This window comes from Zingiber officinale, chromosome 10A, assembly GCF_018446385.1.
Source record: "Zingiber officinale cultivar Zhangliang chromosome 10A, Zo_v1.1, whole genome shotgun sequence".
NCBI lineage: Eukaryota > Viridiplantae > Streptophyta > Magnoliopsida > Zingiberales > Zingiberaceae > Zingiber > Zingiber officinale.
In genome coordinates, this window is record NC_056004.1 from 76,649,273 (window position 1) to 76,666,531 (window position 17,259).

The window sequence follows — 17,259 nt, forward strand, 5'->3', positions numbered from 1 at the left end:
ACTAAATCATGCATACGATGCAAATATGATTTTAAATCATGTTGTTTGAAAACATACTGAACATGCAAGCATGGCATGGCATATCAAACAAAGCATAAACTGCAACTGAAACATGGCATAACATATCAACTGAGCCTGAAACTGAACTAGTCATGCATATGTTTAAATCTGTAAATGAACTCCAATCATGTAAACTGGACCTGAACTGAACTGAAAGCTAAATTGGTGTTCTCATCACTGGTTTCAAGTTTGAAAACTATACATATAATAGATGAAAATACTAAACTGTGCTTACTGTGCGCGCATCCCTACGAGACCCGGGATTGCAAGTTCCGAATCCAGCAGGGTTACTAGGTTATCTGAACCTAGGGACGACTGTGGGAGTCCAGCCCATGGATATCTGATCCAAGCACGATGCCAACTGAATAAAAGTAAAATACTGAATACTGTTTCATTTTACTTTGCTGTTCTAGGTTATCTGAACCTAGAGCTAGGTTATCTGAACCTAGAGGCTACTGTGGGAGCCCACCCAATGGATATCTGATCCATATAGCTGTAATAACTGATAATAAACTGGGTACAATGTTTCTAATACATTTTACATATTGTTGGGACGCTCATTGGTGCATCCTTCTGAACTGAGCATTTTACCGAATGCTTAGTGTGCACTAAAAGCACACCCTAAAACTGAGAACTGTAAAACTATTGAACTAACGCTAAAACTAACAAGCGAGAGCAATTATACTGCAGGTGAGGGGTTTCTTACCTCAATCGCAAGGTTTTCTTACGATTCTATTCGCTAAGTTTCCCGGAAAACTGATCCTCTCGACGAACCGCTTACGTCTTCGCGTTCCTCTCGCGGAGAAGAATCTTTTTCGTGTTGGAGTCGTCGCCGGAAAGTGCTCTTAGGGCCCTAGGGAGGGAACCCTAGGTGTTCCCTTGTGGTTGGCGCCGAGAGAAGGAGAAAGAAGAGGAAGTGGCGTGAGGGCTTCGGTGAAGAGAGAATTGCCGAACCAACTTCTAAAATAAACCAAATCCTCTTTAAGTTTTTAATTTATATTAAGTGGTTTAATGAACCCAACTCTAATATAAATATATTTGGTTCTCCTTCCTTTCAGCACGGCCCTGCTGGGTTCACTGGTTACTATCATTATCCCTTCAACCAAAGGTCTCGGGTTCGATTCCCGCTTAGACCGTTTTCGTTTATATTTATTTTTGCTACTTCCGCTACTCGGAAAATTCCGGAAAAATATCTAATAATTCCAGAAAAATCATACTATATTTCTAAAATCGTTTGGAGAATTTTCGGGCGTTACAAATCTTGACCCATCTGGATTTACCTTGCCTGGTTTCACTCACCAGAACTTTCCAACTGCCTGGCTTCACTCACCAGGACTTTCACAACTGTCTGGCTTCACTCACCAGGACTTTCCCACTGCCTTGCTTCACTCACCAAGACTTTCACCAACTGCTGTCTTCACTCACCAGGACTTTCCCACTGCCTGGCTTCACTCACCGGGACTTTCACTTTCACCTAGCTTCACTCACTAGGGTTTTCACCTGGCTTCACTCACCAGGATTTCCAATCTGCCTGGCTTCACTCACCAGGACTTTTCCGTCTACCTGGCTTCACTCACCAGGACTTTCCAGTCAAGTATCTGGTCAACATTGACCTACTTGACTCTTCTTCATTCAACCTGATCAGACCCTGATCAGTATCTCTCCGCATGGACAACTGCACCTGCATTGTCCATGTCTACATGTCTTTCTGTATTGTCAAACATCGAAACCATGACCAAGGTTTACGCTTGGTCAACTAGGTCAACCTTGACCTACTGGAAATTGCACCAATAATAGAGAACACTACTCTTAATCATTCCTAGTCAAGTATTAACATTCAGGGACAATGTTAATGTGATGAGACTAGCATGTAGTCAACTCGATGACTTGATCTCACAAGTCATAGATATAGAGATATCAAGTTGACACATGGGTATGCATTAAAGAATGTATACTGAATGACCCACCATAAGAAAGTATCATGGATCATTATATGAGTGTCATATTCTTTCTCATGTGACTATTAGTATGACTATCAGTCCTTGGACCTGAAGTCACCATGGTTCCCTACATAAGGAGTTACAAACTTTGGCTTCGTCAAACGTCACCCGTAACTGGGTGGACTATAAAGGCGATTACTGGGTATGTAACAAATTATGTGGAGGGATGTGAGTGATGTAGATGGGATCTATCCCTCCTATATGACGGGAGTGATATGATAATTCTTGATAGAGAGAGACCATTAAGTGCATAGTCATGCCCAAATGAGTCAATATGAGATATTGAGCTCATTTGATTAGAGTGAGTCTACTTGGAGTTCAAGATATAAATTGATTAGAGGATGACATGGTCTATGCCTCATTTGATCAATTTAGATATCAAGGATAGAAGGACATTGTCATATATTGTGAGAGTCACAATTAGTAGTCACAAAGGTGATGTTGGATCTCAACATTCTTGTAACTTGGGTAGTAATGATGTGTTGCTAGATACCACTCATTACTTATGCTTCTAAATGGGTTTAGGAGCATTGCCAACGTTACAAGAACCTATAGGGTCACACACAAAGGGCAATTAGATGGAGAATAGTTTCATATGATGGACCAAGAGGATTAGGTTCATGTGATGAACCAAATTAGATTAAGAGTAATCTAAATTAGATTAATTGAGTTGGACTCAATTTGATTCATATGTTGAATCAGTCTAATTTAGATTATGACTCATTGAATCAATTTAATTCAATGAATAGAGATTCATTAAATCAAATTGACTTGAATCAATGGTTAGATTTGATCAACCATGAGAGATAAATGAGTCAAGTTTGACTTGACTTGAGAGGGAAGATGAAGGGTCAAGTTTGACTTGACCAAATGCCACTTCATTGTAAGATGGCATGGGGGCCGGCCAATGATGATGGTCCACATCATCAAGGCTACATCAAGTGTGTGCCACCTCATGAGGGAGACCAAGAGTCATGACTCTTGGTATTACATGGAGGTTTAAAAGCCTCTAAAAGTGCTCGGCCACTTAATGGTGTGCATTAAGCATTTTTGTGTGCTAATTGAAGTCATCTTCTTTCTCCTCTCTTCTCTACTCTCCCTCTCCTCCTCCATTGCCGAGCCACCCAAGAGTGCTAGCACACTCTAAGTGGTTCTTCTCCACCTTTTGTCCGTGTGGATACTTATAGAGGAGTGTTCACTTGACACTCTACGAGATCCGGCAACTTTTGGATGAGCGGGATAAGCGAAGGGCTTCGCTACAAAGGTATACTCTCTTTTCATGTAGATCTAAGGTAGATCTAGTGTAGAAACATGTACATGATTTAATTTAAATATTTCTTCGCTCGGATCCGTGGCTAGAATTCAGGGTTTTCGCAACGCAAAAAGCGATTTTTACGGCTCAAATTTCTAACAGTGGTATCAGAGCCACGTACGAAGCATGTACTTATTTGTATTTTATTTTTATGAAAAGATTTCAGATCTGTAAGTTTCTGTAAGTTTACTATTTTTATGGATTTTTTGAGTATTTTTCTCGTAGAGGTGAAGCAACAGGTGTTTGGTCGCTTGTAGGCTTCAACTACCGAGAATAACCTTCTGAAACGGCAAGGTCTCGCCCAAATTGTTTTGAGATAGTGGGTTAAGGTGCTGTTAGATCAAGATGGGACACTCGCAACATTCATTTCGTGAGTAGGGGCCCTGCCCCTAACCCCACAAGGGGCATTGTCCCGCGATCACGCCCGAAAATCGCTAATCGGGACTACCAGGAAGTTGTAACTCATAAAATTCATAAAATCAGTAGTAAAATTATAGAAATTTATGTAAAATACATAATTTAGAATTCTGTTTGATATTGTGATGATCATGGTCCAAAAATCCAATTTGATTGGACAAAAATTGTGTTGTAATTCATAATATGGCCTGCGCGTCATTTTTGTGTTGTGTGTGTTGTATGTGATTTGCGACCTGCGCGTCATGCCTCCTTTATTTATATTCCTGTTGTAAAATAGTTTTAGACTCGAATATAACTCGAGTTTCAATTTTGTAATGTACAATTGAAGATGGAGTTACAAGAAGGAGGCTGACAACACAAGGCGGTCAAAGGAGACGCTTGAAGAAGCCGTTGATCCTAGGTTGACCGTCTGATCTTCTCATTGACTTGAGAAGATCGTAGTAGGGCCATGACCTCATCACAATATATGTATATATCTTGATATATTTACTTGTGTGTATGTGATGCATGCTAGTGTAGGGTAATTAGTGCCTTGATGCGTATATGATACACATTAACGATTAGATTATATCTTAATCAAGTCAACTCGAGATGCCTACCAAGTTTTGATACCCATCACTACCTTGATCATTTGTTATTGTTGAATCTACCAAAGCAGAGCAATGCATATTATCTTGGTAGGGTGTGGAGGGATAATCTTGGTCCCGCCTATCAAAGCTTGGGTAAGTACAAACTCAATTAGATTGAGTATAACTAGTTAGCTCAATTGGATCGGGTATAACTATAGGCATTTTCCAACGGTTGGAAGATAGGATACAAATCACATTTATACTAAATCTTGGGCGATTTAGCCAAAGCTAACTCAAGGTTTTTTATAAATGAGGATTTTGATCCTATAAACAAGAGTTGCATAGAGATGTAATTGATAATTCGTTATCTACCGATCATACTAAGTCTTGGGTGTTTTAGCCAAAGCTAACTCAAGTCATAGTATGATGTGGACCTTGTCCCACGAGTCAGTGGGAGTATCATTTAGTTAAAGGCCTAATTAAATGATAAATGGAATATGATATTTACTTTCTGCATTATTTCTGTTGTAGATTGCCATGTCGACAAACACGAACACTTTTTTCCTACGTTTTATCCTTGATAAGGACAAGATCAATGGAGCTAATTTCCTGGACTGGTACAGGAATCTGAGAATTGTTATCATATAAGAAAGAAAAATGTACGTCCTGGAGCAGCCCATTCCCGAGGCACCTCCTTCCACTGCCACGCGAGCTGACCGAGATGCTTATAAGAAGCATCAAGATGATGCATTAGATGTGTCATGCCACATGCTCGCGACCATGAACTCTGAGCTTCAGAAGCAACATGAGTTGATGTCTGCTTATGATATGGTTGAACATCTTCGTCAACTATATCAAGAACAAGCGAGGCACGAGAGATTCAAGATCTCCAAGGCACTGTTTCAGTGCAAGATGCAAGATGGGACTCTCGTAGGTCCATATTTGCTCAAGATGATTGGGTACATAGAAAACTTACAGAGGTTGGGATTCCTACTTGACCAAGAGCTGGTCACAGACTTGATCTTTCAATCCTTGCCAGAGAGCTACAGTTAATTTGTCATGAATTATAACATGAACGAAATTGACAAGCCACTGCCTGAGCTGCTAAGCATGTTGAGAACTGCTGAGCTCAACCTTAAGAAGGTAAAGCCCAACTCCATTTTGATGGTGCAAAAGCATAAAGGCAAGGGTAAGCCTAAAGGTAAGGGAAAGTCCCAAGCCAAGGGCAAAGGCAAGATAATGAAACCTAAAGGAGGGGTTGCCAAGGATGCTACCTGCTTCCACTGAAGAACTGCAAAGTATATCTGGAAGATCTTAAGAAGAAGAGAAGTGAGACTTCTACTTCAGGTATATATATTATAGAAGTCAATCTATCTATTTCTGCATCGTGGGTATTGGATACCGGATGTGCTTCTCACATTTGTACTAATGTGCAGGCGCTAAGAAATAGCAGGGCATTGACGAAGGGCGAGGTGAACCTACGAGTTGGCAATGGAGCACGAGTTACTGCTGTTGCTATAGGAACTTACTATCTATCTCTGCCCTCTAGGCTTATATTAGAATTAGATGAATGTTGTTATGTGTCTGCTCTTACTAAGAACATCATTTCAGTCTCTTGTTTGGACAAGAAAGGCTTTTCTTTTGTAATAAAGAACAATGTTGTTCCGTTTACTTAAATGATATGTTCTATTGTAGTGCACCTCTGATGAACGGACTCTATATTCTAGACTTAGAGAACCTATCTATAACATAAGTACCAAAAGGTTCAAATCAAATGAAATGAACCAAACCTATCTCTGGCATTGTCGCTTAGGTCATATAAATGACAAACGCTTATCCCAGCTCCATAAAGATGGTTTGCTGGACTCATTTGATTTTGAATCATATGAGACATGCGAGTCATGCCTACTAGGCAAGATGACCAAGACTCTCTTTAGTGGACACAGCGAAAGAGCGACTGACCTGTTAGGACTTATACATAGTGATGTATGTAGCCCTTTCAATGTCGCTGCCAGAGGTGGTGATAGGTACTTCATTACATTTACTGATGACTTCAGTAGATATGGTTATGTGTATCTAATGACACATAAGTCACAATCCTTTGAAAAGTTCAAAGAATTCAAGAATGAAATACAAAACCAGCTAGGCAAGAGTATTAAGATACTTCGATCAGATCGAGATGGTGAATACCTTAGCCATGAGTTTCGTGACTATCTACCTGAGTGTGGGATCCTATCCCAACTCACTCCTCCTGGAACACCACAGTGGAATGGTGTATCCGAAAGGAGGAATTGTACCCTATTAGATATGATACGATCTATGATGAGTCATACAGATCTTCCTATGTCTTTTTGGGGATATGCTCTAGACACAGCAGCCTTCACACTTAACCGTGTTCCATCCAAGGTGGTGATAAAGACACCATATAGGATAAGGACTGGGAGAGATGCCCAAATATCTTTTATGAGGATTTGGGGTTATGAGGCTTACGTTCGACCTCAAGTCTCAGACAAATTGGGATCCAAATCTGATAAGTGCTATTTTATAGGATATCCCAAGGAAACGAAGGGATATTACTTCTACATTCCTAGTCAACACAAAGTGTTTATGGCTAAAACTGGGGTATTTCTAGAAAGGGACTTTGTTTCTAGAAAAACTAGTGGAGTACATTCAATCTTGAAGAAGTTCAAGGTATGGACCATAGCACTGAAGCCTTGATGGAAGTTGAACTGGAACCACAAAGTGTTGTGGGTGATGAGATTGTTCCACAAGGAGTTGAGGAACAACAACCAGTTCAAGTAGACCTACCTCTTCGCAGGTCTGATAGGGTACGTCATCAGCCTGAGAGATACTCATTTCTCTTGTCTGACCATGATGACGTTATGCTCATTGAGAATGAGCCTACCTCCTATCAGGAAGCTGTGATGAGACCAGATTCTGAGTCATGGCTAGAGGCCATGAGATCCGAGATGGAATCCATGTACACCAACCAAGTATGGACTTTGGTTGATCCACCTGAAGGTGTCAAACCTAATGGGTGTAAGTGGGTCTTTAAGAGAAAGACTGACATGGAAGGACTTATTACCTATAAGGGTCGCTTGGTAGCTAAAGGTTTCAAGCAAAAATTTATGGTATTTACTATGATGAAACCTTTTCTCTAGTAGCGATGTTTAAGTCCATTCGGATCATGCTTGCTATTGCAGCATACCACGATTATGAAATCTAGCAGATGGATGTCAAAACCCCATTTCTGAATGGAAATTTGCTCGAGGATGTGTACATGACACAACCTGAGGGTTTTGTAGATCCACTGCATACTGGCAGAGTATGCAAGCTGCATAAGTCCATTTATGGACTAAAGCAAGCTTCTCGGAGCTGGAATCTTTGATTCGATGATGTGATCAAACAGTTTAGTTTCATCAAGAATGAAGATGAACCCTGTGTCTACAAGAAGGTTGTTGGGAACACAGTTGTCTTCCTTGTGTTGTATGTGGATGACATACTACTCATTGAAAATGACATCCCTTTGCTGTAGTCTGTAAAGACTTGGCTGGGGAATTGTTTCTCAATGAAGGACTTAATTGAAGCAGCCTACATTCTAGGCATAAAGATCTATAGAGATAGATCTAAGAGATTGCTTGGCCTAAGCCAAAGTACATATATTGACACGGTATTACTACGGTTTACCATGCAGAATTCCAAGAAAGGATTTCTACCAATGTCACATGGTGTGAGTCTTTCGAATACTTAAAGCCCTCTTCTAGATAGGAGAGAGACCACATAGATAAGATCCCTTATGCCTCAACCATAGGATCTATCATGTACGCCATGCTATGTACTCGTCCTGATGTTTCATATGCTTTGAGCATGAAGAGCATATACCAGTCAGATCCAGGTGAGCGTCACTAGATAGCGGTCAAGAATATACTTAAGTACCTGAGAAGGACTAAAGACTATTTCTTGATATTTGGAGGCAATGACGAGCTAGCTGTAAAGGATTATAGTGATGCCAGCTTCCAAACTGACCAGGATGATTATAGATCACAATCTAGGTTCGTGTTTTGCTTGAATGGTGGTGTTGTGAGCTGGAAGAGTTCGAAGCAGGACACAGTTGCTTATTCTACAACAGAGGCCGAGTATATGGCTGCATCAAAAGCAGCAAAGGAGGTAGTTTGGATCCGCAAGTTCATTACTGAGCTTGGGGTGGTTCCTAGCATAGCCGATCCTATAGAGCTCTATTGTGACAATAATGGATTAATTGCACAGGCTAAGGAACCTCGCTCACACCAGCAGACCAAACACATACTACGGCGCTTCCATCTCATTCGAGAGATCATCGATAGAGAAGATGTGAAGATTTGCAGAGTACCCACAGAGGATAACGTCGCTGATCCCTTGACCAAGGCTTTGGCACAGAGAAAGAATGATGGTCACACTAGGTCATTGGGCCTTAGAGCCTACACTGATTGGCACTAGTGCTAGTAGGAGATTGTTAGTTAGAGCCCTAGAGCCAATCATATGATGATCGTTGTATGAACTCGATGTATCATATTCCTATATATATTTATAAAGGCATTTCTTTATGGTTATTATACTTACTTGTATTGGTGTCAAATAACTAAGTATAATAACGTCCTTTAGTAGAAGGTTCTTATCTATATCAATCGATTGGTTGAATTGATAGTGAGATGATATAGAGAACACTACTCTTAATCATTCCTAGTCAAGTATTAACATTCAGGGACAATGTTAATGCGATGAGACTGGCATGTAGGTCAACTCGATGACTTGATCTCACAAGTCATGGATATAGAGATATCAAGTTGACACATGGATATGCATTGGAGAATGTATACTGAATGACCCACCATAAGAAAGTATCATGGATCGTTATATGAGTGTCATATACTTTCTCATGTGACTATTAGTATGACTATCAGTCCTTGGACCTGAAGTCATCATGGTTCCCTACATAAGGAGTTACATACTTTTGCTTCGTCAAACGTCACCCGTAACTGGACGGACTATAAAGGCGATTACTGGGTATGTAACAAATTATGCGGAGAGATGTGAGTGATTAGATGGGATCTATCCCTCCTATATGACGGGAGTGACATCATAATTCTTGATAGAGTGAGACCACTAAGTGCATGGTCATGCCCAAATGAGTCAATATGAGATATTGAGCTCATTTGATTAGAGTGAGTCTACTTAGAGTTCAAGATATAAATTTATTGGAGGATGACACGGTCTATGCCTCATTTGATCAATTTAGATGTCAAGGATAGAAGGACATTGTCATATATTGTGATAGTCACAATTAGTAGTCACAAAGGTGATGTTGGATCTCAACATTCTTGTAACTTGGGTAGTAATGATGTGTTGTTAGATATCGCTCATTATTTATGCTTCTAAATGGGTTTGGGAGCATTACCAACATTACAAGAACCTATAGGGTCACACACAAAGGGCAATTAGATGGAGAATAGTTTCATATGATGGACCAAGAGGATTAGGTTCATGTGATAAACCAAATTGGATTAAGAGTAATCCAAATTAGACTAATTGAGTTGGACTCAATTTGATTCATGTGTTGAATGAGTCTAATTTAGATTATGACTCATTCAATCAATTTAATTCAATGAATAGAGATTCATTAAATCAAATTGACTTGAATCAATGGTTAGATTTGATCAACCATGGGAGATAAATGAGTCAAGTTTGACTTGACTTGAGAGGGAAGATGAAGGGTCAAGTTTGACTTGACCAAATGTTACTTCATTGTGACATGGCATGGGGGCCGGCCAATGATGATGGTCCACATCATCAAGGCTACATCAAGTGTGTGTCACCTCATGAGGGAGACCAAGAGTCATGACTCTTGGTATTACATGGAGGTTTAAAAGCCTCTAAAAGTGCTCGGCCACTTAATGGTGTGCATTAAGTATTTTTGTGTGCTAATTGAAGTCATCTTCTTCCTCCTCTCTTCTCTACTCTCCCTCTCCTCCTCCATTACCGAGCCACCCAAGAGTGCTAGCACACTCTAAGTGGTTCTTCTCCACCTTTTGTCCGTGTGGATACTTGTAGAGGAGTGTTCACTTGACACTCTACGAGATCCGGCAACTTTTGGACAAACAGGATAAGCGAAGGGCTTCTCTACAAAGGTATACTCTCTTTTCATGTAGATCTAAGGTAGATCTAGTGTAGAAACATGTACATGATTTAATTTAAATATATCTTTGCACGGATCCGTGGCTAGAATTCGAGGTTTCCGCAACGTAAAAAGCGATTTTTACGGCTCGAATTTCTAACATGAACCTTGGCTTGAGCTTGGTTCATTTAGATTTCATCAAGCTCTCAATTTAAGTTTGGTTTGAGCTCGGTTCGAGCTTGGCTTGAGCTTGGTTCGAGCATGGTTCGTTTAGATGTTATCAAGCTCTCAATTCAAGTTTGTTTGATTGTTTGAAACTTTTAGTTACTTGATTAGTTATTGAGCTTGATAATTTAAATTTATTTATTTATTTTATTTTATTTATTGTTTATTTAGCATATTGAAAAGAGTGTTATTAATGAATATGGTTCGTGAACAATGTTCATGAACATTGTTCACCAACATTATTCACGAACGTTGATCACGAACGTTAACGAGCTAAACACATATGTGTTCAAGCTTGTTTATTTAACTTAACGAGCTATTCAAGCTTATTTGTTTAATTAATCTTATGTATATTAAATGAACATAAACAAGCTCTTACCAAGTCGAACACCAAGCTTGTTCATGAACGCTTGGTTCATTTACAGCCTTAGTCATCTCAATAGATAAATTAGAATTGATTTTGTGTAATTTCAATTTAGTAATTTTTCCCAATATCTCCGGCAACAGATTATCCTACAATTATTTCATATGCTTCAAATTATATTCGATGCAATGAATGTCATAACAATGAAATATGTTGCATGTTTATGTAAGAATTATGATATATCAATAATAAACTAAAGGATACATCTATAACAGGATCTAGCTATCATCAATCTTTAAAGCAATATAGAAAATCGAAACAATAGCTAGTGAAGAGCTGGCCTGAATCCATTGTAAGGACTATTGCTTCTTAGTTGTCACTGAAATTCCTGCAAGCGCAATGGATGCCTTATACAGGGGTGGCCAGTGACAATCTGTATTCTTTCTCAATGGGGAAGAAAGGAGATCAATAAAGAAGCTCAAGAACATGCCCTAATCCATTAGCATCTTCCTTTATATACCAAGCTCATCTTATAGAGAATATTCATCCTAAAGCTCATCCATCATTATTAACAGTCTATTAATGTTAATAAACCAGATTATTGAATCTACACATTGAATCTACATCCATTTAATCCAAACCCCCTTATATGCAATTAAGCATTAAATCACTTAATTAGAATTTAATTTAGTTTCCTTAATAACAATTAGTTGTGTGTGCGCTAATCATGTATAAGTCCACCTTATAGAGATTAAACCCATTTATATGGATTTAATTGGATTTAGTCAACCCATATAAACTTAATCCTACAGTTTGATAACTCAATCAAAAGTTCTTCAAATTTATCCAAAGACGACTAAGAGCAAAGGTTTACATTTATCGAAAATTCTAAACCCCACACGAACAATAAATTAAATCTAACTCACATTCTATATGAGAAAAATAAATAAAGAACTACTGGTAGAAAAATAACCAATTAATTCAATTAGTGGAGACAATTTATATATGAGAAAAACTCAACATTCTACCTTAATTACTCTTCAATATTCATATTTGTAAACAATTAAAGGAGGAACAAGATCAAAAAAAGTTAAATAAATAGTTCATTTTTCAAATCCTCAAAAGAAAAATACTCCCTCGAGGGGACAGAGGAAGGCAACAAATAGATGTATAGACTATTAATGGTTTTATTAGTTAGTGATTGGATTAGTTTGAGATTGTCTGCAGTTTAATGAGGCAGACAGTCAAAGAAGACCTCCTTAAATCACTCCTGTGTCTCTTTGTAGAGTGACAAACCATAATGAAGCATATTTACTGGTCCATTAAGAAACAATATAATGATGCTATAGACCACTAATGACTCTGACAGTAAGACATGCATGGCTCGATTATTTGATTAGGTTATAATAAAAAAATATAGAATCGTCATGTTAGTAGCCCCTCAGATCATTCACTGCTATTAGGAGGTAAAGTAGAAAAATCCAAGTGGCAAGTGTCTAGATAGGGGTTTACTGAGGCCGTAAAATCCTCTGCTGAGCCTTATCTCAAGTATTTACCACTGAGTCATATTCCGAGGGCAACTTGGTTATAATAAAGATGTTTGACCAAGTTGATCAAACAATGGCATTTGTATAAATGTAAATATGGACATATGTACATGATAGATGTGGAAGCATGCTTATTTATTGATATACAAATAAAAGACATCCCAAATTATATAAAAGGCTCCACTTTTTCAAAATAAAAAATAAAAGGGTATCATCATATATTTTATTCAGAGAATACTTTACTTTCAATACTATTTTATATATATATATATATATATATATGATAATCTCAATTAATCTCATTGATTATTCTGAGAATGACCAATCTGATCCTACGGAAGTTTTCCACTACTTGCCACCAGAGTAAATCGGAAAGCGCACGCGACTGACAATACGTCGTAGCTAGGATTCAAATCGTGAATACCTGGGTGATAATCTGAATGTCTTACCGTGACACCATAACCCGAGGACACTTTCAATACTATTATAATAGTTATGATTAGTTGTTGTAACGGTAGAAGCAATGTGTAACAGTTAATATAATATGGTTTGGTGTTATACTAGCTACTTAGTATTTATTGGCTTCCATACATTATAACTATCTAATAATAGCTACTACAATATTTATTTTCATGTGATTTTGACCAATTTAAAATTATTTGATGAAGTTTAAACAATTTTAATTAAATTGGTAAAAAGTATTTTGAATTAATAGTGTTTAAAATTTATGATTTAGGGTTTAAGATTTTAGGCTTTAAGATTTATGATATAAGATTTAACTACAATTATTTTATAGTTCGGATCCTTTGTCCCCATTTCTCTCTGTCCCCGTGTCCCACTGTCGATCGGACGGGTCAGATTACATCTCAAGGATGCTTTGCAAATCACGAGGATACTGCACACATCTTAAAGATGTCATGATGCATTGAGATGTAATCTGACCCGTCCGATCGACAGTGGGACACGAGGACAGAGAGAAATGGGGACAGAGGATCCGAACTGATTATTTTAAAGCAATTTTGACTAATTTAAAGCAATTAGGATGAAATTTAAATAATTTTGTCCAAGTTAATAAAGAGTATTTTGATATAACATGATTTATATATAGTAATTTTGATTAAAATGAAAGAATTAATATTTTATATTATAGCAACTACCACCGAATAACTTTTATACATTATAACAATTATCAAATAACTTTTATACAAACTCTAAATCCTAAATCTAAAATCCTAAACCCGATATTATTATATCAAAATATTTTTTACCTAACTTAGTCAAAATTATTTAAACTTCATTCAAATCACTTTTGAATTAATCAATGAACTCCATTCATTTCTTCAATGAAGAGTCGACCTCGTGCCAAAATGTAGTCATCGATCGACTCCATGTGACAAGCACTTGACATTTCTTCGTGTCCTTATTATAAAACGATAGTATTCAAATTACTTACTACATGGCCATTTCTTTACTATATTTCTGAAACACACCACTCTCAAACAAAACTACTTTTGCCAGATATCCAAGTCGAACTTGAAGAAGAACATATATGCAATTAGAAGCACAATTTTATGCAATTACTTTTGCCAGATACATACAGCAAGGCAGAAAAGTTAAAGTAGAAAGCTACTTCTCTGAAAGAAATCCAACATTGACTCGCCACTTTAATTTTTGGTCGAACAAACATGAATTGGAAAAGTTATTCTTCTTGCTTTTATTTTAGTTTAGTTTGGTTTTAAAATATGCTAATTAGAAATGGTGCAATTCATGCAGTTTGAGGAAGTCATGCACAGTATCGAGGCCAGTGATCTGAGTCCTGTAGGGAAAAGAAGCTCCTTCCTATATATTATTACAAAGATGCAAAAACAAAGGGACGGAATTAAGCAACAAAAAGCATGTTTGCATCAGATGACAATATATAGAATCATGTCAGTAAAGACAGGAACAAAGAAAGCAAAAGAAAAGATAAACGTCGAGTTTGAGCATGACAAACTTTGAATTCTCACGTTAGCTAGCTACTACTTGGCTAGTAAAGCCTCTCTTTCTCTTCTCTTGTGTCAGTCCTTCATTCCTTCCTTTCCTTTGTGTAACTATTGTCAGTTCTTCATCTTCATCTCCATCTCTCTTTCTCTCTCGCACAAACATACACATACAACACAGACACAGACAAATGAACACAGACACGCACCCTAATTAACATTAACATGTCATTCCATCCCGAAGATGGCTGCCGGAAAGGCTGCCGCTGTGGGCTTGGAAGAAGAAGACGGCGGTGGGGCGATCCAACTCTCCATGTAACTGGATGCGTGATCGTAATTGTATGCGTTGCTCTCGAATTGATGATCTTGCTGATATTGTTGGATCGCGTCGTAGCAAGCAAGGCCGATGCCAGCCTCTTGGTGGATGGGCTTGGTGGGGTTAGGGTTTGGCAAGCTTGCGAAGTCCATCATCGGCAAGGCCGGGGGGAAGAGGCCGAAGCCAGGGTTGTGGTGGGGGTGGTGGTGGGGGTGGAAGGCGAGAAGGGACCAGTACTCGTGGTCCGGTGGCGGCTTCATCGTGCTCTGATCGGGCGAGGAAGACTGCGGCGGAGGCGACGGTGAGTCTTGAGTCGGCTTGGAGGACGACTTGCCGGAGAGGCCGCTGATGGGAAGGTTGCTGCTGACGATGCTGTTGACGTCGTAACGGCTCATGTCGAAGTTGGTCACGGCGTTGAGGCCGCGGAACTTGATCGCCGCGATGTCGTACGCCTCCGCCGCCTCCTCCTGCGTGCCTAAACATCGTCCGTTTCCGCATAATTAATTACGCCGACGAATTTACGAAACAAAACACTAGCTAGGGATCCATTTTTTACAAGAACTCACTAAATGTTCCGAGATAGAGGTCCTTGTTGCCGGCCACTCTGCCTATCCTCGCCTGCCACCGCCCGTGCTGATGGTGCCTGGTGACTCCTCTGTAGATGGAGGCGCCGCGAGAAAATCCACTGCTCTTCCTACATGCAACAACAAGAGCGATCAAATACAAATTAAATGTGGAAGCTAAGGCGTCCTAATTAATGAATGAAGTCTTCTTCTTCACCTTCGGAGGGAGGCCACGAACTCTTGCCTTGTCATGTTCTTCATCTCCTCCATTTCCCTCTCGTAGTTTGAGATCTTCATCAGCATGCACAAATAATAGCCATGCATCATATATCGTAAGATTAATTTACAAGAACACAAAGAAGATCGAGTGGAGTAATTTTTACTGACTGGGAAGTTGGTAGTGGTGGTCGGACCCCAATACTTGAGCGCTGCCAGATCGTAAGCTCTCGCAGCCTTGTCCTCCTTATCGTATCCGCCTGAAATATATATATATAATTTGTTGTTGAATCTGAATCTTTGGGAAATGGAAAAGGAGGAGAGGGAAGGGAAGCCTGGAAGAATCGCACCTAAATAAACTGCATGCCAAGGGAGGTGGAGCAGCAACGAGACAAAAAGCAAGAACAAGAGCAAGAGCGAAAGCAAACACGTTAATTAGATGATATGCGAGGAAGGAAATGTAGAGAAGGTTGGGGTCGGAGTTTCGTCGACTACCTTGGCGGCCTTTGCGGCTTTGGCCCTCCCGGCGGCAGCTGTTGTCCCACAGGTGCGCCTCGTACCGCCCCGTCCAGCGGTGCCGGGTCACGCCCCGATAGATGGAGGTGCGCTGGCCGAAGGTGTCCGCGGCGGTCGCGGACGACGTGGATTTCCTAGCGGACTCTGCTGAGGGCGCCGCGGCGGCGACCGGCTGCTCCGAGTGTATGTACCCGGCTGCTGCGATGCTTTTCAGCTCGGAGTCGTAGGCGGAGTACCGCCCCAGCGGTGCCGCGAGGAAGTCCTCTAGTTTCGGCCCCATCGAAGCCAGCGCCACCAGCTCGGTGGCGGCGTTGGTCTCCTCGTCGGCTGCCTCCACACCACCATCTGCGCCACCCGCTAATATATAATACTATTCAAGACCGGAGCCTAAGAAAACGAGTAGAGAAACAAAACCATGGTGCGCAGACGGAGCAGCAGCCGCGGCGGCGGAGGAGGAGGAGGAGGAGGAGAAGGCTTCGAGGAGGCTGCAGGGTTGCTGCGCCAGAGAGAAGGCTAGCCAGTTGTGAGAAGAAGCGTCCATATCGATGTCCATGTCCATGTCCATGTCTGGGGGTTGTACAATCCAAGAGGCGTTCTGGGGATTCCGAGGCGGCGCTCCGCTTCAAGATCAGAAGAAGGAAAGCCAAACGGGAAGTTCGACACACATACAGAGAACAAGATGAGGAGAGCAGGGAAGAGAGAGAATATAATGAGAGATTGCACGGGCCACGAGGTCATCAGTCATCTCCATGAATTCCTAATTAAGTGTCAATTACTTAAATCCTATAAATGAAGTAAAAATATATATATATAAATAAATAAATAAATAAAAGGGTGCAGGGGACCAAATGGAAGCCTTTCACGGGCCATCTCGGCGGCCTTCTTGACCGCTTCCTGCCCCAGGACGCCTCCGCCATAAGCTGTCGCAGCGGCGAAGTAAATTGGCGGGTTCGGATACAGCTCAAGATCTGAATCCAATAACTGATTTTATATATATATATATATATATATATATATATATATA

At 40.0% G+C, this 17,259-nt stretch overlaps 1 protein-coding gene across 1 annotated transcript; it reads right to left on the reverse strand.

Moving 5' to 3' along the window:
• Window positions 1–14,464: 14,464 nt before the first annotated feature.
• LOC122026165 (AP2-like ethylene-responsive transcription factor AIL5) lies at window positions 14,465–16,923 on the reverse strand. Its single transcript, XM_042584808.1, has 7 exons — window positions 16,650–16,923; window positions 16,215–16,580; window positions 16,070–16,078; window positions 15,891–15,979; window positions 15,721–15,794; window positions 15,507–15,634; window positions 14,465–15,415 (listed from the first exon to the last, which is right to left on the reverse strand). The coding sequence occupies exons 1-7, from the start codon at window positions 16,798–16,800 to the stop codon at window positions 14,853–14,855; spliced, it is 1,380 nt and encodes a 459-aa protein (XP_042440742.1). The 5' UTR covers window positions 16,801–16,923; the 3' UTR covers window positions 14,465–14,852.
• Window positions 16,924–17,259: the final 336 nt, after the last annotated feature.

Bases quoted from the DNA above. Each gene is read 5' to 3' on its own strand.
- LOC122026165 (XM_042584808.1), bottom strand. From the start codon at position 16,800: ATGGACATGGACATGGACATCGATATGGACGCTTCTTCTCACAACTGG. The intron at 16,581-16,649 runs GTTTTGTTTCTC...CGGGTGGCGCAG, and splicing joins TGCTCCGTCTGCGCACCATG to ATGGTGGTGTGGAGGCAGCC. The intron at 15,795-15,890 runs GTCAGTAAAAAT...ATGCTGATGAAG, and splicing joins CCACCACTACCAACTTCCCA to ATCTCAAACTACGAGAGGGA.